This window comes from Aspergillus sydowii, assembly GCF_001890705.1.
Source record: "Aspergillus sydowii CBS 593.65 unplaced genomic scaffold ASPSYscaffold_10, whole genome shotgun sequence".
Classification (NCBI taxonomy): domain Eukaryota; kingdom Fungi; phylum Ascomycota; class Eurotiomycetes; order Eurotiales; family Aspergillaceae; genus Aspergillus; species Aspergillus sydowii.
In genome coordinates, this window is record NW_024467868.1 from 374,238 (window position 1) to 398,112 (window position 23,875).

Here is a 23,875-nt window from a genome sequence, read left to right on the forward strand (position 1 = left end):
GAAATGATAAGCAAGACTACCATTCCTGCGGGAAAAGCAAAAATGAACTGCAGGACTGAAGGTGGGAAATGATAATCCCTCACCTTCCCAGCACTCTGGAGCCTGGATCAACAGGGATAGACAGTGTGACGGCTGACAAGGGCATTCCAAGTTCCAACAGCACAGCCAGCGCCCACCTGCCCATGACGGTACCGATGTTCAACTTAGCTGAACTGTCGTGCGTAGCTCATACAGAGGTGGAGCATGAGTCGTAACACATCTCTATAATCACATGTGGATTTCCGGTCGCAATGGGGTCCATCGACAGGGGTATGGGCAAATAATGGACCACGATGGTGGCTGCTGCAATCCGGTGGAGCAGCACTTCTTCATAGGGAGACGGAAGGATTCCGTAGGCACGATTAGCGTCATCTCTGTGTATCGTCAATGGATTAAGCGTAAAGAAGAATGGGCCCGTCAACGCGGAAGGTGACAGAGCCCGATATCGCGATGCTTAGTTCCAACGCCGTCGTAGGTATGGGTCCGCCGATCAGCTGCGGCGTTTTAAGAGTTGAGACTCGGAAATGCTGTCAGTCGGGCTCACTGTCTGGTCAATGGCTTCTGCTATTAATGCAGGGATCCCCTGGTGTCTGCCCGTCCTGCCCCAGTCCGCAAGTTCTCCCTAACCCTCCATTGAAGCACCATGACCACAGACCAGCTCCAATCTCTCTGGGCAGATGCCCAGACATCTTTCGAAGCTCTTCAGAAGGCCCAGTCGGAAACAGCCCGAATTGAGGCTCTGGCTAAAGTCACCAAGCTCCAGCGTGCTCTCGAGCAGCCCAAGGATGCCGTATTGAAGCTTTCATACCAAGTGAGCCTGACCCTGAAGCACAAGTTAAATGCTTTCTAACAACGTCCAGCCCATGGTCTTCATGGCCCTTAAGGTCGCCCACGACATGGGAGTATTCCCCGTTTTGGAGAAAGCGACATCACCTGTCTCAGCAAAGGAGCTGGCAGCAGTGAAGCAGGCCGACCCTCTCCTCGTCCGTACGTGTCTCCTAACTACCAAGAAGTATTGCTAATGAATGGAAGAGCGCATAATGCGCCTTCTCGTCTCGTTCGATATCGTCGAAGAGCCCGAGCCCAGCGCCTACCTCCCAACAGCCATCTCAAAGGCCATGGTCAACCGAGCCACCATCGGCACAGTCGAGTCTTTGTACACATCACCCCCCTCCACCGCCTCAATCCATTAATCTCTTTTCTAACGCTTATATGCATAGATTCTGCGAATTCCTCCCCATCCTCACCAAAACCCCGGAATATCTCGCCGCCACAAACTACCAAAACCCCGAAGACCCCCTACGCGCCCCCCTCCAGTACACCCACAACGTCCAAACCGACGGCTTCACCTGGCTCTGCCAGCACCCCGACGCCCTCACCCGCTTCAACAACTTCATGGAGGGTCAGCGCGCGAACCGCGTCCACTGGGGCGACTGGTTCCCGATCCAAGAGCGCATTCTTGACGGCGCAGATGGCAGTAACCCCGAGCGCGCGCTGCTGGTTGATATTGGCGGCGGTCGCGGGCACGATCTCATGCTCTTCCAGCAAAAGTTCCCTCGTGCGCCGGGGAAGCTGGTGCTTGAGGATCTGCCGAGTGTTATTGATGAGGCGGCGGCTGAGTTGAATCAGTGCGGGATTGAGGGTGTCAAGTATGATTTCTTCAAGGAGCCGAATCCGGTTAAAGGTAGGCCAATACAGCACAAAACTATATTCTGCGCCTGAGTTATAGTTAGTTAGTTATATGGTGAAAGATGGCATGCTAATGTTAATGTGTGATAGGAGCCCGGGTGTACTACTTCAAATTCGTCTTCCACGACTGGTCCGATGAAAAGGCGCGCGTGCTGCTCAATTACGTCGTTGCTGCTATGGAGGCTGGATACTCCAAGCTGGTGATTGAGGAGTATATCCTGCCTGACAGGAATGCAGAGTTCCTGCATGGAACGACGGACATGGCGGTCTTGATGTTCTGCTCGGGACTTGAGCGTACGCGCAGTCAGTGGAAGAGTCTGCTTGAATCTGTAGGACTGCAGCCTACGTTCTGGACCCGTGAGGGAGAGGGACTGGGTGTTATCGAGTCGGTTTTGCCGGCTTCGAATGGAGCGAATGGAGCGAACGGGGCTTAGTAGGTGGTACGCAATAGAAATGTGCGTGTATAGATCTCTATAGAATTGGGATTTTGTAGCTACAGTGAAAACAGTCATTCAAAGCAGAGTAGACTGCTACTTGACATCCCAGGGGCTGTTTGGACCGTACCAAACTATGTAGGTCACCATCTTCAATTTATACCAGATTTGCGTACTCTAAATCCCTGTTCTTCCTACATTGATATCATCAACGGACAGGTCACGCCTTCTCCGTGAAATAAGTCGCAGCAAAAGGCTCACCCAACCCAGTGTCCTTGACGAACTGCTCCAACACGAACCCGGTCCGATAAGACCCATACTGAGGCGCATAGCCCTCATACTCCTCGGGCAGGGTAAAGCCTCCCTCGGGGTGCTCAAACACCAACAGGGTGTAGTTGTGAACACCGGGCTCCCCCTGGTCGGGCGCGGGGGCCACATACTTAATCTCCGGCGCCTTCTTCGACGTGATGGGGTAGAAGAGGTAGTCATCTGTTTGGGTAAGCTCCTGGTCTGCTTTCAGGCCGGAGTGGAGGAGGTTCAGGGTTGATGTTGAGCCGTTTGCGGAGTAGGAGTCCGAGTCGAGCATGATGAGGACGAGTTCTTTGCCGCTGGCTTCGCTTGTGCCGCCTCTGCCATATGGGAAGCCGACTTGGGGGGGTGCAGTGGTTTCTAGGTATTCGAGTTAGCATTGTCTATCAATCGGCTGTTGTGGGTGCAGGACGTACCATCGATGGAAAGCCTATCGCCGGGGCTCCATGTAGCGTCAGCGTCGGCGTAATTGACGGTCAATGGATTGTTTGTCTGATAGATGAAGCCTTCGTATGTTTGGGCTGTGGCCAGGGCCACGTTGAGGCCGAGGGTGAGACCGCTGATCAATTTGAACATCGTGGTGGTGGCGAATACAGTTCAGTCTTTGAAGTTGCAATATGGGCGTTGCTTTCTGTAGAGCGTCAGTACAGGGTATAAATAGGCGTATGTACCTGGTGGCTTACTGATTTGCAGTGGCTTACATTGTGGAGTGTCGATTCAGCCCCATGGGGGCGAAGAACGCAGAGGCTGTTATACTCATTGACAGCATTATAGAGTAGATAATGGTAGAATGGCATTGGATATACAATATTAATGTTCGATTGATTGCGTAACCATTGTAGATTATTGCGACGTATCTTCTATAAGGGGACTCCACGCACCACGTTCGTAGGTTGTTGGGGTTGTGATTTCGCCCGTCACTGTCCCTGACGATCATCATGTCGTTTATTTGCGAGACAGACACAGCCCCAAGATGTGACAGATACAGCCACACGCTGAAACGGCCGTTGTCGTGGACGGCTTCACTGCTATGGATCGGATACTCCGTACCAGATCTGATCTCAACAAAAGTAGCTAGCGTTCTTCCTGGAGGACCCATCTCTTAATACTCCGTATACACCTGAGTATCTAGTCAGGATGCCAATAAAGGAGTGGATCTTGGTGGGCCAGTCAGGAAGATATCGAGTTGGCTCCGAGTCCACTTCTATGTAACCCTATCCTTATGTACCCAGACTACCAGTATACAGTACCAACATTAGGGAATTATGCCCTAGCAACTCGCTCCTTGAATACAGGCGCTGGATAAATGCACTATCTTCCAATTTGCAAGTCGAGTCCAGCTTATAGATCAACTTATCAGGTTCCTCTAACTGTCGGATGCCATTCCCGAGTACAGCTCCTCCATATATTCGCACCAGGTCTGTCCACCATCCTGTCATTCTGAGTCTTCTACCATTCTCGGACATTCCAGAGTCAGTATGCGCCGCTCATCTGTTAATAACCCTCTCGACGATGAGTTGCAACCGACGCAACCCGGCTTTAACGGGGAAGCATGGGGCCTCGGAATATGGCACCGACTTTGGTGGGCTTATCGCGTATACGGGGGCGATGGCGGTGTTTGGCGTTGTTGGGTTGGGGTGAGACAGATGGGTTTTTTACGTTCATTTCGTTCTACTGCTGCGTTTTCTGTTTATATGATTTTCTCTAGAGCCGTCTAAATTGCTGTTTGTGTTTTATGCCAATTGGCTGCCAGCACTCTGGAAAAGCCGTGTGCGCAATATCAAATCTGTCTATTACAGTTTTGTGGCCAGCTTTGAACTCTTAATATATTTCAAGTATGCAATATCATTGCTCAGGGAGATCACTCAATACCTCCTCAAACATCGCCCGAATCGCGTCTTCAACACCGGCACTCCTCCAAGTCTCTCTATCCTCCATACTGACCTCCCCCTTCGTCAAACAACCCTCCATAACTCCACTCCGTACAACAATCCCAGGAGCAGTCGGCACACTCCTCATCCTCAACCCCGTCAAAACACCCCTCAGATGATCCCCCGCCTTGCCCCCTCCCCTCCCACCATACGTCACAATCCCCGCGGGCTTCCCCTTCCACTCGTAGAACAGAAAGTCCAGCGCATTCTTCAAACTCGCCGGAATACTCCAATTATATTGCGGAGTGATGAATATGAAAGCGTCGTATTGGCGCACGAGCGCTGACCATGCGCGCGTGTGTTTGTGGATATACTGCGGCGTTGGGTCTGTCGATGATAGGTGGGATGGTATTGCTGGTTCGTCGTAGAGAGGGAGGTTTTGGTGTTGGAGGTCGATTATGGAGATGCTGACATTGTTGTCCTCCTTCTTCTTCTGCTTATCCCACTGGGCTTCTTGAATGATGTCGTGGGCATATTTCGTGATGAAGGGGTTGATGCGCGGTTCTCTTGTGCTGCAGGTTACTAGGGCGATTTTCATTGCTGACATGGTGGAGTGTATGTATATCTTCTTTGTGAATATTCAAGGAGTCTGCGTCTTTTATACAGGGACGTTGGATGTAAATTCGCCACAGTGGACTCGGTGGGCCTGAGGCTCATATAGCGTTCGCTGCAGCCTACGCAAGGCTCCATTAGGGCTGCTGCCTCGGATCTTTCGAAGTACTGGGACACCATAGGCACATGTATATACTAATAACGCATCTCTGATTACTAGACCCTACACAAACTCTGGTCGGCACAGCGTATTGTGACTTACGATGTCGGTATGATCCGAACCATAATCAGCATTAAGTGGAAAGGTACACAAGCCAGGTCCAATAACTCTTTCTTTGTACTGCGCAGTACTATACTTCATTATCTCGGCCCATTCATTCATTCTTCGTAGTAACTAGTTCATGCCTTACAATGCGCAGTCTCCTTTACTGTATCCGTATAACATCTCCTATTCTTTCTTAGGCTCATCGTAGTTTTGCCCGTCTGCGTTACCATTGTTTCTTTCTTTCATTTGTCCCCTTGGTCATGATTGTGGCACCGCACCACCAACAAGAAACTCTACTTGAGCAGTTGGTGGCAAATTAGCTATGTCCAAAACAGGTAGATTCCAACAATGGCCTTATCCCACCTGAGAAGGGGAAATAATTAGACAATGGGTTGTAGCCCCGTTGATAAATAGAGTAGATAACCTCCGCTCTCCCTCTGATACCTCCTTTACACTCCGTCTCCTTGACTATAGACATTGTTATCATTAGAAGCATTGTTGTCGTCAAATATACTCAGAATATACAATCGACATGTCTATCGGTAAGGAGCCTATCGACAAAGGGCCCTTCTGCCAGCCCTGTCAGACACATTTCCCACACTGGCAAGCTCTGCGCATGCATCGTGAGATGTCCAAGGAGCATCAGGGGAGTGCGGCGCGAAAGAATACCAACTCAAAATATCAATGCAACCTCTGCACCAAGGCTTTCAAGGGCCAGGATGCACTGAATGATCATATCCGAGACTCTGCAAGTCACAAAAAACAGCTCTTCAGCATCGAATACCACTCAAGCGAATGGTCCGGGGCCTAGTGCGGCTGCTATCCAGAGGGCCAACGGCACCAAGGCGAAGACAGCAACCACCAACAACCAGCCTAAACAGCATGATACCCTGTTAAGCGGTTGTGGTCCTCTACATGAGGTCTGTGGAAACTGGTCCGCCATCCCCTTTGCCGAGCATGATTCTCTCGTGGATGCCCTCCGAGCAAAATGCCATTCCGCCCAGTGTCTTTCAAAACAAGGTTTCTGGACTCAGGTTCCGAGAAAGCAGGATCTCAATATGAGAATGAAGTGCAAGAACTGCGGAGGTAAGCGAGTCCCACTCACTTTGCTTCTTATCCATTCAGTAGTGCTAACCAATATTTACTGGAAATGAAAAAGAAGCTTACGTCTTCGACATGCCGATTCCACCCTGCTAAGAAAGCCTTCGAAGTAAGTACATACCTCTCCTCTTAACAGATCAATACCAAGTAAAACGCAATATCTAACACGTCCTAGCAAGGAAAACTACAAGGCCGAGGCATCAACGCCGCAGCCCGAAGAACACCCTGCGTCAAGTGCAACCAGACCGGGAACTACGGATGCATCACCATGAAAGGACACGACTTTGCACCTGCAGATCCCAAGCTCGCACACATGCAGACCAGCCCTAATTCTAATCTCAATGCCCGCAAGGCAGTAGTGCTTGACTGCGAGATGGTCGGTGTCTCCGGTCCCAACAATGCCCAGGTCAGCGAGGTGATCCGCCTCAGTGCAGTGGACTTTCTCACCGGGGAGACCCTCGTCGATACGTTCGTTCAGCCCATGGAGAGGATCGTCGCCTGGCGGAGTCAATATAGCGGGGTGACTCCGGCTCTATTCAAGGAGGTGAAGCGGCAAGGGAGGACGGTGAAAGGGTGGAGGGCTGCGAGGGAGCTGGTGTGGAGGTTCATTGACCAGGAGACGGTTCTCATGGGGCATGCGCTCCAGAATGATCTGGCTGTGTTGGGGATTGTTCATGGGAATGTTGTTGACTCGGCCATTTCAACTCGCGATGCGGTGGGTTGGGGATGTCGGCGGTCTTGGGCGCTCAGGACGCTGACTTTGGAGTTTTTGGGTCGGGAGATTCAGACGGGTAACGGTCATGATTGTCTTGAGGATACCTTTGCGACAAGAGAGGTGATACTTTGGTGATTGCGAAATGAGGATGAGCAGGAGGAGTGGGCGGCGTGCCATCGTGGAGAGCGGTGCATTATTGATGGGATGGATGAATTAGACCTCAACAAGAAGCCTGCTGAGGTTGATACTCAGGATTCTCTATGATTGTAAGATTGACTTGTATCTCCCCTCTTGCCTTCTCATATTCCTTAAATTGGTCGTGTTGGAATTGCTGTTGGCTGTATCATCCGCTCCATGCATGCCTCGTTTGTTATATATGATCAATATGAAGAACAACCCAGATAGACAACCCAGATGAAAGAGTAACATTAATACTGAAAATTGTAGACGCATCGAGATAAAGCCATCAAGCCACCTCCGTTGACTTCCAAAGTCCCATGACAGTAGCGAGACCGGTCCATAGAGACTACCTCTCATTTCAGACCTACTCCGTAGTGATTAACCAAAATATAAGGCCTAGATGTGTCGCAATGTATTTTACCGAACAACCGAGATGGATCGAACCGGCCCTTAAGATGCAACATGGCAGCCCTAACTCCGGGTCCTCCAACCAGTTAGCAACACGCATCGCGGTAGTCAGGACTCGTACTTTTGCAAAGAAATTCGGATCGACCAGGTACGAGTTTCCCGTGTTTATTTATCTGGAACAGCCAAGCAACACTACTGCGGCGCCGTCGTGCTTGTCGCGCCACCGGAACCTTCCACGATTAACAGACAGCCCGGGACGATCTGATCTGGCTTGAGCGAACTGCGATCGTCGTGCTGATTCTGGGTTCTGGAAGCTGGATTCATTGCATTAAGGTAGTTTTACTATCGTCTATTGTATTTTCCATATTTTATATAGAACCCCGATGGTCCTCCTCTACTTCAACCGTGATATCCACCGTCCTCATCACACCCCCCTGTTTTCCCTCCGGGGTTAGATGTCTCGTACTCTCATTCCCATCACTCGAGCTCGACCGTCTCCCGCCATAATCACCATTGCGGCTGCGGTTGTCATAGTTCCGGTTCGGTAGGGACGAGATCTCCGTGATGACAGCACTGTCTACAGGGTTAAACGGAGATTCACGCCGCCGTCTGTCCCTGGACCTCCCGCGCGATTTGCTCCCGCTGGACGACGAGGTCTGGTTTATGTATGTGCTTGTGCTTGCCTTGGTCCGGCTCAGTTCTACCCCTTCTGGGATTTGAGTGGTTGTTAGGCCGGAGTGCAGGCCGGCGAAGATGTGGTAGAGCGTTGGCACGCAGGCGATTATGATGGAGGTTAGCATCATTGCTTGGCCGGTTACTTGCCAGGTTACGCTGTCCCCTATGGCTGTCAGAATGATAAATGAGTAAGGGGGGTAGCTCTCACATGAGACGTCTTTTGAGTGCGTGAATGATGGTAAAAGGGCAACGTGAGCGATTGCGAGACCGACGACGCTTGGATATTCCGTCAGTAACGTATACCACCAGGTTTAGTTAGTGTCAACGTACCATATCCGTGTAGTAAATGATCCCAGGATCTTCACTCGCTTGTTCAATGCCATCTGCACGCTGCGCATCATTGCGAATGGCAGGCCAACCAGGATCAGCTCTGTGAGGATATTCAACACCCCGATCGGATAGAACAGCGCACCGTCTCCAGCGCAGCGCCCCGATGCGTACAGCCAGGGATTTGGCATCTGGCACTGGAAGGCAATCGCGAATATGGAGAATACGGCCCAGACGAGAACGATTCCGGCGGTGATGGTGCAGGTCCGACGGAGGCTGTTGTTCGGCGTCAACTTCCAGACCAGCAGGATGGTTGACAGCTTCGACAGCGAGAGAACCAAGATGAGTAGTATTTGGGCAGCGAATGCAAACTAAGTATATTATGTCAGTGGGCTATACGAACTCTAGACATGTCAAACCGACCTTGCTCGCTGTCTCAAGGGCCTCCCCGTTGAGCCGGACCTGGTGTCTTCCCAGTCCATTATCGACGGCTTTCTGCAAGACGACAACTTGGATAATCGCAAGGATCTTAACATAATCAGTACGAGATCTCTGTCTTCTAATGATTAGACGACGTACCAAAGCGATCCATACTGGCGTGTTGAGGGCCGTCCGCCGCTGCTTAAAGTAAATCGCGGACCCAACTTTGGCAAAGACAAAGATGATGGCGACAATCAGGAAGGAAACAGATACTAGTGTGATCAGAGGCCCCCGATTATCGCCTGATAATACCTGGAATGCGCCCTTTGAGGCTGGGTCGGCCATTGTGGCACTCCGAAGTCTTCTGGCCTAAGTCACCATGGCCCGGATCCAAGAGAAGGGTTCGCGCATAATAAGGGGAGAGAAAAGAAAGAGGAAGATAAAAAGGCAAGAGAGCGAGGTCCGTGTCTTATTCTGCATCTCAGCAATATTAACTTTCATCCATCATTGTTGGCCACACGAGCATCCCTGTTGGCTCCTCCGATCCCTGTTCACGCCCTGATATTGCGCAGGCGGCCGTAAAATTGCCGGTAAATATCCAGGAATCTTCTGAAGGTTTAGGGCAAGGATGGTACTCTGGATAATTGCATTTTGCCCCCCTCCTTCAGTGCATTTTACATAGCATCGCGTGGCCCTCAGTCTTCGGCAAATCTGGACTCTTTCCTCCGACAGTTGCATCAGCCCATCTCCGGCCGGCGTGCACAGGGATCTCCCATTCCGAATGCCTTCAGTGGTGCCCAGACTCCGCGGAAGGACTCGATGGCTGCAGCTAGCAGGCGCCGTCGATTTGCTCAAGCGCCAACCGGCCCCAACGACCAGGGTCTGCGCAAGCCCCAGAGTCCGGCTCGCTGCATTGCGGCACTGTCACCCTCGCCACGTCTCCGTCTCGAATTTGTGCTGGCCGTGTTTCGTTTTTTAATATCCAGATCCTAGTCGTGGAGATGGAACGGCAGTCGGGAGGCGACTCAGTGAGAGATGGCCGCAATACTTCTTTCCGTCCTCCGGCCGGTTTCTCCAATCCCTTCGGCCAATTTCTTTCTTTTTCTTTATTTTTTCTTCCCCTAGCTGACTTGGAGCTTACCTGTATGATTCAACATGCAGCAAGAGCTGGAAATGAAGAGCGGGAGTGCTGTGCGATCGGGGCCTACTGATGGCAATGGACATGTCTACGACAACCCAGGAAGTGCTACGTATCGCCAAAAGCAACAATTAGAGGCATGATCAGTCCATCCACTCTTTCAGACAGTAAGGCGCTAACCGTCGCAGAGGTATCTGAATTTCTTCTCGTCGCTCGCTTTCTCTGCGACGCTTCTTGCCTCGTGGGAGGCCGCTGGTGGTGGCTTGCAGGCTGGGCTGTACAACGGCGGCCCTGCAGTAATTGTTTATGGAATCATAGTGACCACTGCTGGTAACTTGGCAATTGCATTCTCCCTGGCTGAGCTGGCTTCACTGTAGGAATCCTGGTCTGTTACCACGGTTTATACTGACGATTCTGACAGACATCCCACTGCTGGTGCTCAGTACCACTGGAGCTATTTCCTCGCTCCTCGCTATCGACGGTTTATCAGTTTCTTCCAGGGTAAGAACGCCATTTCTTTCTTTATTATTCCAATACTAACAGCTCAGGATGGGTGACCGTCTTCTCCTGGGCGGCTCTGGTCTGCATCGCGCCGTACTTCATCGGAACAGAGATCGAGGGCATGATTGTCCTGGCCGACATAGGCTACGAACCAAAGAGATGGCACGGTACTCTGTTGATGTGGGCTGTTGCCGTGATCCCCATCATCATCAACATCTTTGCCCGTCGTGTTCTGGCAGGTATTGAAGTCGCCGCCGGTATCATGCACGTAGTCTTCCTGCCCGTCACCATCGCGGTCTTCGTCATCCTGGCTCCTCGCAATTCCAACGAATTCGTCTGGAACACGTTCATCAACGGCTCAGTTACCGGCAGCGGCTGGTCGAACCCCGGTGCTGTTTTCTCCATTGGCCTTCTCGGAGTGATAACGCCCCTCAGCGGTACGCATTCATCCCTAGCCCTAAGTTAAGCCAACTAACACACATTTCCAGGCATCGACGGCGTAATCCACATGGCCGAAGAAGTCAAAAACGCCAAAACAGTCGTCCCTCGCTCCATGATCTACGGCACCCTTATCAACGGCTGCCTGACCTTCTGCTACCTGATCGCCGTCCTCTACTGCATGGGCGACTACACCGAAGCCCTCACCAGCGCAACCGGCTACCCCATCATCACAATCGCCTACCAAGCCACCGGCTCCAAGACCGCAACCTACGTCCTCATGGCCATGGGCATGCTCCCAGGCTGGATCGCCCTCTTCAACGGCCTCGCCTCCGTCACGCGTCTGGCATGGGCATTCGCGCGCGACAACGGCCTCCCTTTCTCCGACTTCTTTGCCCTCGTGGACCCGCGGTATAAGATTCCCCTGCGCGCGCTTTTCCTCGTGGCGTCTCTCATTGTCGCTATCTCGTTTATCCAGATTGGTTCCACCGCTGCGTTTAACGCTATCCTCTCCCTTAGTACACTGGGTCTCTACATCTCCTACCTGATCCCCCTGGTCCTCCTCGTGTTGAAGCGTTTCATGGCGCCGCAGGATATCCCCAGGGGAACATTCTCATTAGGGAGATGGGGCTTACCTATCAATCTGCTGGCGATTCTCTTTGCGACGTATTTTGCTATCTTCCTCCCGTTTCCGGCTACGATTCCGGTGACTGGGGAGAATATGAACTATGCGGGGCCTGTGCTGGGGTTTGTGATGGTTTTTGCTTGTTGCGATTGGGTTGTTAGAGGGCAGTTTAAGTGGGAGGGTCCGACTTTGAGGCCTTATAGGGATTAGACAGTAGTCTGCATGTATACAGGTGAGGATCTGTTAGAGTGGAGGTGATACCATGGTTAACTAAAACATGCTTGTTTAATTACTTCAATGAATTCTATGCCTTGGGGGCAGTTCAAAGCATATACTGGACTCCTTGAGGCTTCGATTCCCCGTGCAGTCTTCTATTCAACCTCGCATACACCACCCTCATATACCCACAAATGCCCAAAAATCCCACAAGACACCCAGACACCGTAATCAGCGCCGGTCGATAGGTCGGTGCATCCTGCTCACGATAAACCCCCGAGGAAACAATCCCGCCCAGATTCTGCGACATCGAAATCAACCCCATCGCAACCGCTCGCTCAGAGGTCGTCTTCGTATTCGCCCCAATCCACGCAGGAACAAGCAGCAGTGGCAGAAACGTACCGGACACAATCAAGTACGTCAGGAAATACCCAATCCCTGTCTCTTCTACCAGATCTAACGAGGCAAACAGGATCCACCCGATCAGGGCAACGCTCGCAGACCCAAGCGCGAAATAGGCTCGTTGCTGCATATAATCCGACAGGAAAGAGACCGTCATCATAACCGTTGCTGCAACGAGATTCGGTCCGATGGTAAGCAGGTTCGCGCGCACGGTGTCGTTCGTTAATCGCTTGATCATGACGGGTAGGAAGTTGGAGCTACTCGCGGATCCCACGCCGCAGAGGAGGGTTGATGATGCAAAGGCCCAGACTCTCCAGTCTCTTAGCACTGCGAGGCCCTTGAGCCAGGAGATGTCGGTGTGGCCGTGGGCCATTCGCTGTGCGGCGCAGTGTTTCTGTGCCCGGGTGAAGAATCGGCTTGTTGAGACGTCTCGGGGGAGCCAGAACAGTGCCCATGTGCCGGCCAGAACGCCCATTGCTCCTTCGATTAGGAATAGGTATTGCCAGCCCTGTTTTTCATACTCAGCTAATTTTTTCATTTAAATAGGGTGGTGAAGATCACTCGCCGTTAACGGACCATCCCATTGGAATGCCTTATATGCTATCAGCCCACTGATGGCGCCCTAGTCACGATTAGCAAGGAATAATAAGCCGGTATCTTGGGTTGAAGTGTTGAACAAACTGCAATAAAACCCATAATATAGAATATCGACAGCCGAAACGCCAGTTCTTTCCGCGTATAAAAGAGCGAGCAATAGAACGTCGCACACGGCATAAACCCCGCCTCCATCATGCCCAGAACCAGGCGACAAACCAATAGACCGCCAAAATTCTTCACGGCAACTGTAATCATTGCAAGACCTCCCCAGCCGATAGCAAGAACCGGGAGTACGAGCGAGGGGTTGAACCGGTTCGCCAGAACGGTAGCTGGGATGTTGAAGATCGACTACGGCACGTAGAAGAAGATCAGGACGAGCGAGTACTGGTTTCCGGCCAGGTGCAGGTCTTCCTCGATTGTTGCTGTCTTTGCATTTCCGAGGTTTGCGCGGTCGAGGGTGTGGGTTAGGTAGAGGAGAGCTGGTGGTTGATGTTAGTGGTGTCGATATAGCTAGGGGATAGATTCGTTACCAAGTGTAGGAAGCAGAACCAGGTCCAGGCGTCTGACGAGAGACTTTTCAACTACGGGGTCGATGCGTTCTTGGGATATTTCGCGGGTCTCTATATCTGGTAGCTTTGAACTCATAGTGAATATAAAGCCTGTTGGGTTAAGAGTGTGTTGAACTTATTTCATCGACAGCATACATCCTTTTGAACCCCTTGCTGCAGTTTCAAGCACCTAAAGATAACAAGTATCCAGTCATATAACCTTGCATTTCGGCATTACAAGGCTATGTACATCTCACCATTGGGGTAATTGCTGATGACATCGAAGAGAACTTCCTCAGGATTCACCATCACGAGCAATATCAACTCCGGATTGCGTGCACCTTTACCCCAAAGACGTGCATTACCCAGCCAATATCAAACGATTTACTAATCTACTGCGCAGTTATAAGATAATAACCCGCCCATCCAAGCATACATTCCAGTCGGCGTTCCTACACGATATAGCTCGACGATGGCTTTTCTATCACTTCTCCTCGGAGGACTTGTAGCACCTATTCTCGCACTCGCATTATACATAGTACTAAACGAGATACTGAGATGGCGAAGTCGAATCAACGGCCTAAACGGACCTAAAGGCCTTCCGCTTATTGGAAATCTTCTTGATGTATGATCCCCAGCTGGGTTAACCAGGCACAATTCTCACGATTACAGATCAACAGGACATTCTCCGCTGAGAAATACAGACAGTGGTCTCTTGAATACGGTCCAGTCTATCAAGTCCAGCTGGGCAACACCCCTGTTGTCATCGTCAACGAAACAGAGGAGGCAAAGGCCTTGTTTCTCAACCAGAGCGCAGCATTCATTTCCAGACCTGTCTTACACGTTCTGCACAAAGTTGTCAGCAAGAATGTTGCCAGTATTGGCACTTCTCCTTGGAACGAGAGTTGCAAGTCGCGGCGCAAGGTTGCTGCAGGGGCCCTGAACCGGCCAAAAGTCCAGTCGTATGAGCCTGTTAGTATGGCACTTGGTTCATCTGATCTATGCTGATGGGGCTTCAAGATTATACTGAGAGAAACCGATGACTTTATCCAAGCTCTAGCTTTGGAATCGTCGGGCGGTACCGTCGATGCAGATTTCACAGCTGCGGTTCATCGCCTCTCGTTGAACACTGTGATGACCCTGAACTATGGGATAAGGTATTCTCATGTCTACCAGTATCAGCCAAGGGCTAACATGTTCAAAGAATCGCAAAAACAACCGACCTCAAAGACGACGCCTTCTATGCCGAAGTTGTTGAAGTCGAAAACGAGATATCAAGGCTCCGCTCAACATCCAGGAACCTAGCAAATTACATCCCACTTCTTCGCTTCCTTGAGCCCGTATTCTGGAGGAAGTCTGCAGCTCACTCCGCGGCAATTGGGAACCGCCGAATCGCGTACAACAATGAGCTTCTCCGCCGGTTGCAAGACGCGGTCAATCGCGATGCCGAGGTGCCCTGCATCCAGGGCAATGTCATGCGGGACCCTGAGGCCGTGGGGCTGTCAAATAATGAGCTTCTCAGTATCAGTTTCAGTATGATGGCAGTAAGTGTTACCTATCCTTTCAGTTATCCTGGCGGAGAGATGGCATGCATATCTGAGACGAGCAAACCGACAGGGCGCAGATAGTACGCAGCCAACAATCGTCTGGGCCTTCATATTACTCGCCCACCGGCAGGATATCCAGATTCTTGCATTCAATGAGCTACAGAAAGCTACAGGATACAACTACGACCCAGCTGAAACGAAAGATGTAGACTATATCCTGGCCCTGGTCAAGGAAGTGCTTCGCTTCTATACCCCTTTACCGTTATCCATGCCTCGAGAAACCACAGCCCCTGTTCAGTACAAAGACGCCATAATACCATCGGGAACTATGGTTTTCTTGAATGCATGGGCTTGCAACCACGGTATGTCACTCGTTCCCACGTACCGTCCTCCACTAACTCGACGAACAAGACCCATCCCTCTTCTCCAACCCCTGGGAATTCAACCCCGAGCGGTGGCTAGATAACTCCGAAAAACACGCGCATCAGTTCGCATTCGGATACGGGTCCCGGATGTGTGTAGCCTCTCATCTGGCCACGCGGCTGGTTTACACAGTGCTATACCATACCATTGCCAATTTCGAGATCCATCCTGCGTCGGACGCAGCTGAAGATGAAGCGGACGCTGTCAAGGGGATAAAGGATCCTACTGCATTGAGTGCGAGTCCAAGGGGGGGCAGGGCTCGGTTTGTTACTCGGTCTGTAAGGGGGGTTAGCAGGTGAGGCTGTATACAACGGTGCTGCTCAAGTTGGAATCAATTGACAGCTTACAGTGGTATGACAAAAGTTTGCGTTGCCTAGCTATCTATGAAAAGCAAAGGTGTCCCTCCAGTCCTCCACTGGGACGCTCCACTGATCATACTTGGTGAAGATCAGGTTAACCTCGCCGGCCGAGCCGCGATCAGCCCTCCGGGGGTGTTAGGGCTCCTTGCTTGGTCTCCTTGCACGACTGGCCGGATGGCTAAACAAGGTATGGCCTTGATATTCTTTCGCTCCCTTTCTCTCAAGTTACAGGGGATATAAATTCCGCTTTCTAGTCCAGGGTCAAACCCTTACGTTTTCTTTGGGGGCATGGAGCTGGTTTTCTACACCCTGGTAGCTGGTTTATCCACATATTCTATGAGATGAGACATGGGCTGCAGTCGTGTTAAGTAACAAACATTCAGTGTCTGGATGTCATTATACCGAAGACAGCCTCGGAGTTAGCTGCGACGCACCACATTTAGGGGTTTGTGGTTGAACTGCAGTTGTTGTTGGTGATTATGATGTCTTTGTCTTCTTGGGTGGATAGCTTCATCTAAATCCAAAGTTTGATATCTCGGCATACTTGGTATATTACAGCTCCGACTAGTATAGCTCCTTAGTCTTAATGGTAGATGCGGTGTCGTCGGAAATGTCGGCACTGCGATGGCAGTACCAAAGCCCAGACTCTGTCAGGAGACATGTTCCCATATTTCGAGGCCGCTGGTATCTTGGTTCACATAAAGTTAGGGCTGTCAGGCCACCCGCCATGCGCCGCCACGTTTCGCCACAAGATCCCCGATAATACCCACGCACAGAGTCAACATTCTGGAGAGACAAACACGCTATTCTCAATTTCCTACGTCTTCAAACCAAGATAGATAATTCAACCATTCATGCCGACCAAAATGGACGATGGTATGGATACGGAGAGGCCAGTACGGTCGATCGCAATCATCGGCGTCGGCCAGGTCGGTGCCGCTGCTGCATACGCCCTGATACTTGGCTCTGTCGCCAGCGACCTCTTCCTCGTCGATAACCGCTCAGAATGGCGCGATGGCCAAGTGCGAGATCTATCTGACGTGGCATACGCGACCGGCAGCAGGACTCGCGTGCGCGCCGCAACACACCAGGAGGCCAGGGGGTGCGATATAATTGTTATAACCGCAGGATCAAAGTTTTTCTACGGTATTCACCCTCTTTGTCTTCCAATGATTTCGAAATGCTGATCCGGATACAGGCCAAACCAGCCTCGACTACCTGTACCGCAACGCGGCGATTCTGGGAGGTATAGTGAACGAGATGAAGCCATTCCAGCCAGATACCATTCTGCTGGTTGTTGCGAACCCCGTGGACCTTCTCACTTCGCTCGCCAAAGAACTGTCTGGACTTCCGCCCTCGCAGGTGTTTGGCTCTGGCACGTTTCCCGACTCTGTGCGGCTTCGTGGTATGGTGGCAGATCAGGCTGGGGTACGTCTCATATTCTAGAACCACCTTGTCTCGCTGTCTAGGCTAACCGACTAGATACAGGTTGCAGCAAATTCACTCGACCTCTACGTCTTGGGTATTCATGGAGACACGCAGGTAACTGCCTGGTCCTCCGCTGCAGTAGGCGGCATCCCACTAAAGAAAGCCCTGCCACCTGGCAAGCCCATAAAGGAGAAAGACCTGGAGAACGAATGCAAAAACCGGTCACGGAGCATTATCCGTGCGAAGGGTGCGACTCCGTTTGGAATCGGGACCGTTGTGTCTAGTATCTGTGCCTCTGTTCTGTTTGATAAGCATAATATCCGGCCGGTCAGCCACTTCCAGCCGGAATATGGATGCTGCTTTAGCTATCCGGCTGTTCTGGGAAGAACTGGAATTGTCCATACGGTCCATATGCCGCTAAGCATGGACGAGGAGCAGAGGGTTACGGAGTCGGTGACGGCAATGAAGGAGAAGTTTGATAAGGTGAAGGAGCTTATTATGTAGGCTGTTTTGCATAGCATTGTCAAGTGTTTTATATCATAATGTAAATTGGGACAGTAATGAAGTACCAAAACATGCTTTTTGAACATTATACATTCCTCTTCACAGCAACAAAACTGTCAGGGCTGACAGAGATGGAATCAATCCCAGCCTTTGCCAGGAACTGAGCAAACTCTGGATGATCACTCGGTGCCTGGCCACAGATACCAATCTTGCAGCCTTTACGGCGACATACTGCAATGACATTTGCAATCATCCACTTGACTGCCTCGTCCTGCTCACTGAACAGCCCAGCCAGCTCCTCCGAATCCCGGTCAATCCCCAGAGTCAACTGCGTCAGATCATTAGAGCCAATCGAGAACCCGTCAAAACACTCTGCAAACTCTGCGGCCAGGATGACATTTGACGGAATCTCACACATCACATACACCTTCAGCCCATTCTCTCCACGCCGCAGCCCGTTCTCGGACATGACCGAGAGGACCTTCTTCGCCTCGCCCACCGTCCGGCAGAAGGGAACCATCACGATGGCATTCGTGAAGCCCATTTCCTCACGCAGCCGCTTTATCGCGCGGCACTCGAGCGCAAACCCTTCTTTATACCGAGGCGAGTAGTATCTCGACGCACCCCGGAAGCCGAGCATAGGGTTATCCTCCTGGGGCTCGAACTCCGCGCCGCCGATAAGCCCGGCGTACTCGTTTGTCTTGAAATCGCTGAGACGCAGGATAGCTGGCTTTGGATATATAGCAGCGCAGAGGGCGGCAAATCCACGGGCCAGTTTGTCCACGAAGTAGTCGGGCTTGTGGCTGTATCCAGCTGTCAGTCTTGCTATCTCGTTCTTCGCGTGCTCGTCCTTGAGTTTGTCGAAATGGACAAGAGCCATCGGGTGGATTTGGATCGCGTTCGTGACGACGAATTCCATGCGTGCAAGACCGATTCCGTCTGCTGGGAGACGCCACCACCGGTATGCGGCCGCCGGGTTTGCCAGATTGAGCATTACCTGTGTCGAGGATGTTGGGAGGCTGGTCAGATCGACTGTCTGGGTCTTTATTTCGAGAATACCCTGGTATACGAAGCCGTTGTCGCCTTCTGCGCAGGATACTGTGACATCTTGTCCTGTATGCAGGACGTACGTTGCATTGCCTGTACCCACCACAGCAGGGAGACCCAGCTCACGACTGATAATGGCTGCATGCGATGTCCGGCCTCCGTGGTCAGTGATGATGGCAGCAGCACGCTTCATAATAGGCACCCAGTCTGGATCTGTAGCGCGTGTCACTAGGATCGATCCGTCAACGAACCGGTCAATGTCCTTTGCTGCCTCTATCAAACAGATATTGCCGGAGACAGCAGCGTCACCAATGGACAGCCCTCTCGCCAGAACGCTGTCCTTTTTCCCGACGACCTTGTATGTTTTGAAGACCGCAGCGTCAGCAGCTTCCCGTCGCGAGTGGACGGTCTCCGGTCGTGCCTGGACGATGAACAACTCTCCTGTGATCCCATCTTTGGCCCATTCCATGTCCATGGGACGACCGTAGTGCTTCTCGATGGTGCATGCCCAGCGCGCCAACTGCAGGATTTCCTCATCAGACAGTACAAACGCAGCCCGCTCAGCCCTGGACGTAGGCACATTGCGCGTCGTAGCAGCTGCTGCTTTGCGATGGTCCCGGTCATCAGCTGCAGTATAAACCATCTTCATCCCCTTCTCGCCGCATTTCTTATCAATAATTGGCACCATATTTTCATTCCCCGCCCCTAACAGTGGCTTAAACACTTGATACTCATCCGGGTTAACAGTTCCCTGGACGATATTCTCCCCAAGCCCCCACGCCGCATTGATCAGAACCACCTTGTCAAAGCCACTCTCTGTGTCAATAGAGAACATCACTCCAGATCCGCTCGCATCAGACCTCACCATCCTCTGTATACCCACAGAGAGCGCAACACTCATCTGGTCAAACCCCTTGGTTGCGCGGTAACTGATCGCCCGGTCCGTGAACATGGAGGCATAGCAGCGCCGACAAGCACGCAGAACCGCTTCCTCCCCCTTAACATTCAGATATGACTCCAGCTGTCCTGCAAAACTGGCATCGGGCAAATCCTCTGCCGTCGCGCTTGACCGAACTGCAACACTGGCACCACTATCGCCGTCGCCATCACCATCAACACCATCACCTGCACTCGAACCGGCTCCTGTACCTACCCCCTTCGAAAGCTCCCGGTACGCAATCCGAATCGCACTCTCTACATCCTTCGGCCACTTCCCCTTCAGCACAATCTTGCGAATCGCCTCCCCCGTCTCAGCCAGAGTCGCATGTCCGCCCTGCCATTCGCTGATAAGGCCCGCGATGTTCTCGCGGATCTGGTTCGCGTCGAGGAACTGCCAGTACGCATGCGACGTGGTCGCGAATCCAGGAGGGATGACGATGCCCTTTGGGACCAGGGCGCTTGTCATCTCGCCCAGCGAGGCATTCTTGCCGCCGACAGAGGCGCCGTCGGTGCGTCTGATGTCGCGGAAGTGGCGGACTAGCGGGGTAGTATCTTTTGTTACGAGGCCGGGCATTTTGAGGACAGGTTGTTGTTGTTGTTGTTGTTATCTTATCTTATCTTATGAAGAAACTTGGATATATTATTTGGGTGGCATGTGCAACTTATTTATATTAAGTAGAGCCCGGGATCGTGGGCTGCTGAGTTTGGAATTAGGGTTTGGCATACCACCCACCAGGTCTTCGGCCGAGACGGGATTCCGGAGTTGAGATCTATAATGCTGTTTCCTTTTTATTAATGAGTCCGTGGTAGACCATCATGTCATGAGACCTTAATTCCATTTTATTTTATTGGTCCTTAATCATGGAATTCCGAACGACTCTCGTTATCGGCGGCTGGATATGGGTATTGGCGGGACACCACTGCACAGTTCGAGTACTATTATCATCCAAGTAGTTAGCTTTCTTATTCTTAAAAAATTTTAAATAGAATATTTCCCTCTTTCTATATCCACTACAAAACACAATGGAGGCCAATCCAAACCAGCAGCCCTTAGAAATAGATACCGGTATCCCTGGGAATCATCGACACAGATCCACAGCAAAGGATTTCACTTTTCTAGGAATATTCCTCCTTCTATGGGTCGTCGTAAGCATCTGCAGCGTGCTTTGGTATGCCTTCATATACCTATATTTCCTGGTTTCTCGCACTTACACCGAACTGTTGAACAGGCTCCTGCGAATATCCCGCACCGGGCGCGGAACATTGACCATCATGGCAGATGGGATAATAGAAGAAGGTCCCGCATACGACGATGCAAAAGCCCGACTACAGTCGCTGGATGCGGCTGCTCCGAGCAAGACGCTGAGGGACTGGCTGAAGGACATGCCGGGGATCCATTCCCATCTGGTGGAGTATTCTACTCAGTCGTTGATCTGGTGGGTAGTAATTATATTATCCAGCATCCCTATCTATCTGGCACACTGTGCTAATTGTAAAATGCATCAGTACTATCTGCCTCGATCCGGTTTTCGATGAAAGTGTAGTCCATGCGCTGCAGTGCCGCCATGTGTTTCACGGGAAGTGCTTGGAGAGTTGGTTTTTGAACGGGCATGATAATTGTCCTCTTTGTTTGTTATCGCTCTTTTCTGGGGCCAGTCAGGAGCAGGAAGATTAGGGGTGCAGATGTAGGCTTAGTCTGCCTGGTATGGTCCTTCTACTAAGAGTTTTGTATACCGGGCCAACGTGAAGATACAGGAATCACACAATGAACATACTATAGGAGCATAAACGTTATTATTTACACGCATAATCCAGAAACTGCTTACTAGGCCTCTCATCAATTAATACGTCTGAGTCAACTATGTCCCCCGTTCCTCTTCAGCCAAAGCGTAAACGTCCCTCTCCCCCAGATCAACCACCTCGCCATTGGACAATTTCGAAGCCAGATAAAACCAACTTGCAGCGTTACCAACAGTCGTGTTTCTCCCATTAATCGCTGTTGAACTCTCCGCACCCAGCTGATATCTTCCACTCGTCACATCAGCCGCCAGACGCAGTAGGTGATGCGATATACCCTCAGTATAATCCCCATCAAGCACAATAGCACCGACCTTTTCTTTCAGGAAAGATAAATACCCGCACTTCTTACCCACGATAACCGGCTTCCCCTTCTGCGCGGCGTCGAGCAACATCTCCGGGATCCCTTCGGAGTCATTCAGCTGCACGATTGCCATTGCTTTGGAGATAAGCACGTTCCAGAGCTGATCTGGGGGTCGGAGCTGGATGATCGTGATACTCTGGATGAGCTCCGGCATGGTATTCTCGATATGGGCGATGATGCTGGCGTAAACCGGTGCGCTGTCATCGTTGTTGGGGGAGCTGGAGTAGCAAAGAAGGAGTCTGGGGACCGGACGACCTGGGCTATCTGCTTCGTCTGCTGCGCGGCGGTGGTGGAATTTCTTGTAGGCGTCTAGCAGGCAGAGGGTTCCTTCGTCCGGTATTAGCTGGGCGAGGTGGAGGATGTATTGCTCTGTGTATCGTCAGTCATCCCTCTGTACTTGTTAAAAGATAAGGGGGTATACCGTGAGGATAATCAATTACCGGCTTCCCCCCTAGACGGCACATTGCATTGAATTCACGTCCGTAGAAGGTGACGTCCCAGTCGTGTAGGCGCTTGGTCCTACCGTCGAGCCTATAGCAGTCAGCCATCTCAATCCTGTTATATTCTAACAGGTATAATAATATACATACTGATCAACAGCAGGCGACATATACCCAACATCCTTCCCCAGCATAAGAGGCGGCGCCAGTCCCTTTGGCTCCTGGCAAATCAGCAGGTCAACATCCTTCAGCCTCGCGCGGAGGAACTCCCAAGTCTGGTATTCCGCACTCGATTTATCCTGGACGTTGCCATTGTGGACATGAAGCCTGTTCTCGAATATAACAGGTCGTTTAGGGTCGGACTGCTTCGATATGAGCGCCAAGGGAGATAATATAGCGTCGCTGATAACGACAACGTCTGCACCACCCTTGGCGCGAGGTCGAAGTGGTCCATCGTCGTTGAGCCAGTAGCGTTTTGCTGTTGTGTAGACCCATTCTAGAATGCGAAGTTCCTCGTCAACACCGAGGTGTGCGCCTTGTGCGTTAGCGCAGCGCAGGATGTTTTCTACCTTGCGGACAACGGGGAGCAGTTGCGGCCGTGGTCGAGGGACGTACCTATATATATCATTGAATAATCAGCATGTTTCTGCTATATCAAATATCAGAGAAAGATGATACCACTTGAAGTCCACCCCCAGGCACCGAGCAAACCGCATGAGGGCATGTCGAGTAGGCAAGTCTGGCCTCGCATGAGGCGTCACACTGAAGAATGCCACCTTGGCCTGCCTCCTCTTCAGATCATCCGCATAATAGCTCGCCAGACGCCACGTCGAGTCATCAACAGTGCGCTGGTAGCCCGTCTCGTCCACCAGATGCACCCTGAAGTCATTATCAACCCCAACCATGCCATGCAGGTCCAGGCGCACGAGCGGAATGTGTCCAACACCGAAGTACGTTATACACTTTCGCACCATTGAATCCGCCTGCTCGTCCATCTGCTTCTCGTCCCACCCCAGAAACGTGGACAGTTCGCCCTGGTCGCCTTTCGCGCGCCGGTGTTTCTCCTGCTCTATCACCAGGGGAACGGCGTCGAGGACTTCCCAGAGTTTCGTGGCGAGCGAGGGACACCGCTGCGATAATTCTCTCGGGATCGCGATTCCCGCGATCTTCTCGTGGAATACATTGCGGTATTGGATGAGCTTGTCGAGGATCAGGATCGGGACTTCCGTCGCGGCCTCCTGTCTGTCCTGGCAGGGAAGCGTGCATTCGAAGAAGTTGACCAGTTCCGAGGAACTACGAATCACAATGGCGAACCTGGTGCTGGAGTCCTCGGTGAAGAGGCTTGATATGCCGGCGTACACGATCTATTTGGTTAATATACCACCACATGAAGTACGCAAAGGGTAAGGGTGAGGGAACGCACAGTGGACGGTGGATCAGCCCAGGAACTCATTTTGCAGTAGTGATATGATATGATATGATTTATTTGAGGTGCAAACTCAGAGTCGTCTCGGCCC

At 51.6% G+C, this 23,875-nt stretch overlaps 11 protein-coding genes across 11 annotated transcripts; 5 read left to right on the forward strand and 6 right to left on the reverse strand.

The window, feature by feature from the left end:
* Positions 1 to 682: 682 nt before the first annotated feature.
* On the forward strand, positions 683 to 2,272 carry ASPSYDRAFT_1158180 (uncharacterized protein; the record flags this gene model as incomplete). Its single annotated transcript, XM_040840042.1, has 5 exons — positions 683 to 850; positions 900 to 1,026; positions 1,072 to 1,195; positions 1,260 to 1,723; positions 1,819 to 2,272. 5 exons carry the CDS (start codon positions 683 to 685, stop codon positions 2,160 to 2,162), a joined length of 1,227 nt encoding a protein of 408 aa, XP_040699754.1. The 3' UTR covers positions 2,163 to 2,272.
* On the reverse strand, positions 2,183 to 3,085 carry ASPSYDRAFT_48217 (YbhB/YbcL family Raf kinase inhibitor-like protein). Its single transcript, XM_040847588.1, has 2 exons — positions 2,888 to 3,085; positions 2,183 to 2,831 (listed from the first exon to the last, which is right to left on the reverse strand). Exons 1-2 carry the CDS (start codon positions 3,045 to 3,047, stop codon positions 2,383 to 2,385), a joined length of 609 nt encoding a protein of 202 aa, XP_040699755.1. The 5' UTR covers positions 3,048 to 3,085; the 3' UTR covers positions 2,183 to 2,382.
* A 1,065-nt stretch (positions 3,086 to 4,150) lies between these two features.
* Positions 4,151 to 4,998, reverse strand: ASPSYDRAFT_48218 (flavin-dependent quinone reductase). Its single transcript, XM_040847589.1, has one exon. The coding sequence runs from the start codon at positions 4,947 to 4,949 to the stop codon at positions 4,317 to 4,319; it is 633 nt and encodes a 210-aa protein (XP_040699756.1). The 5' UTR covers positions 4,950 to 4,998; the 3' UTR covers positions 4,151 to 4,316.
* Positions 4,999 to 7,878: 2,880 nt separating this feature from the next.
* ASPSYDRAFT_182875 (uncharacterized protein) lies at positions 7,879 to 9,647 on the reverse strand. Its single transcript, XM_040843521.1, has 5 exons — positions 9,205 to 9,647; positions 9,049 to 9,153; positions 8,629 to 8,996; positions 8,507 to 8,574; positions 7,879 to 8,461 (listed from the first exon to the last, which is right to left on the reverse strand). Exons 1-5 carry the CDS (start codon positions 9,388 to 9,390, stop codon positions 7,992 to 7,994), a joined length of 1,197 nt encoding a protein of 398 aa, XP_040699757.1. The 5' UTR covers positions 9,391 to 9,647; the 3' UTR covers positions 7,879 to 7,991.
* Positions 9,648 to 10,053: 406 nt separating this feature from the next.
* ASPSYDRAFT_182877 (putative GABA permease) lies at positions 10,054 to 12,112 on the forward strand. The gene is made up of 5 exons (XM_040843522.1): positions 10,054 to 10,320; positions 10,372 to 10,556; positions 10,605 to 10,684; positions 10,732 to 11,121; positions 11,173 to 12,112. The coding sequence occupies exons 1-5, from the start codon at positions 10,201 to 10,203 to the stop codon at positions 11,955 to 11,957; spliced, it is 1,560 nt and encodes a 519-aa protein (XP_040699758.1). The 5' UTR covers positions 10,054 to 10,200; the 3' UTR covers positions 11,958 to 12,112.
* On the reverse strand, positions 12,070 to 13,607 carry ASPSYDRAFT_60099 (uncharacterized protein; the record flags this gene model as incomplete). The annotated part of the gene is made up of 5 exons (XM_040849797.1): positions 12,070 to 12,873; positions 12,931 to 12,987; positions 13,047 to 13,310; positions 13,338 to 13,441; positions 13,493 to 13,607. The coding sequence occupies 5 exons, from the start codon at positions 13,605 to 13,607 to the stop codon at positions 12,070 to 12,072; spliced, it is 1,344 nt and encodes a 447-aa protein (XP_040699759.1).
* A 375-nt stretch (positions 13,608 to 13,982) lies between these two features.
* ASPSYDRAFT_92157 (uncharacterized protein) lies at positions 13,983 to 15,857 on the forward strand (the record flags this gene model as incomplete). The annotated part of the gene is made up of 7 exons (XM_040852618.1): positions 13,983 to 14,135; positions 14,183 to 14,482; positions 14,531 to 14,667; positions 14,715 to 15,054; positions 15,128 to 15,419; positions 15,469 to 15,775; positions 15,830 to 15,857. The coding sequence occupies 7 exons, from the start codon at positions 13,983 to 13,985 to the stop codon at positions 15,855 to 15,857; spliced, it is 1,557 nt and encodes a 518-aa protein (XP_040699760.1).
* An 860-nt stretch (positions 15,858 to 16,717) lies between these two features.
* Positions 16,718 to 17,771, forward strand: ASPSYDRAFT_156950 (lactate/malate dehydrogenase family protein; the record flags this gene model as incomplete). Its single annotated transcript, XM_040842608.1, has 3 exons — positions 16,718 to 16,985; positions 17,038 to 17,267; positions 17,328 to 17,771. 3 exons carry the CDS (start codon positions 16,718 to 16,720, stop codon positions 17,769 to 17,771), a joined length of 942 nt encoding a protein of 313 aa, XP_040699761.1.
* An 85-nt stretch (positions 17,772 to 17,856) lies between these two features.
* ASPSYDRAFT_33967 (phosphoenolpyruvate synthase) lies at positions 17,857 to 20,331 on the reverse strand (the record flags this gene model as incomplete). Its single annotated transcript, XM_040845170.1, has 1 exon — positions 17,857 to 20,331. One exon carries the CDS (start codon positions 20,329 to 20,331, stop codon positions 17,857 to 17,859), a length of 2,475 nt encoding a protein of 824 aa, XP_040699762.1.
* Positions 20,332 to 20,776: 445 nt separating this feature from the next.
* Positions 20,777 to 21,432, forward strand: ASPSYDRAFT_70824 (putative RING-finger domain protein; the record flags this gene model as incomplete). Its single annotated transcript, XM_040850538.1, has 3 exons — positions 20,777 to 20,926; positions 20,987 to 21,193; positions 21,264 to 21,432. Exons 1-3 carry the CDS (start codon positions 20,781 to 20,783, stop codon positions 21,430 to 21,432), a joined length of 522 nt encoding a protein of 173 aa, XP_040699763.1. The 5' UTR covers positions 20,777 to 20,780.
* A 184-nt stretch (positions 21,433 to 21,616) lies between these two features.
* On the reverse strand, positions 21,617 to 23,811 carry ASPSYDRAFT_60104 (putative heat shock trehalose synthase; the record flags this gene model as incomplete). The annotated part of the gene is made up of 5 exons (XM_040849798.1): positions 21,617 to 22,287; positions 22,340 to 22,449; positions 22,509 to 22,973; positions 23,037 to 23,722; positions 23,782 to 23,811. 5 exons carry the CDS (start codon positions 23,809 to 23,811, stop codon positions 21,617 to 21,619), a joined length of 1,962 nt encoding a protein of 653 aa, XP_040699764.1.
* Positions 23,812 to 23,875: the final 64 nt, after the last annotated feature.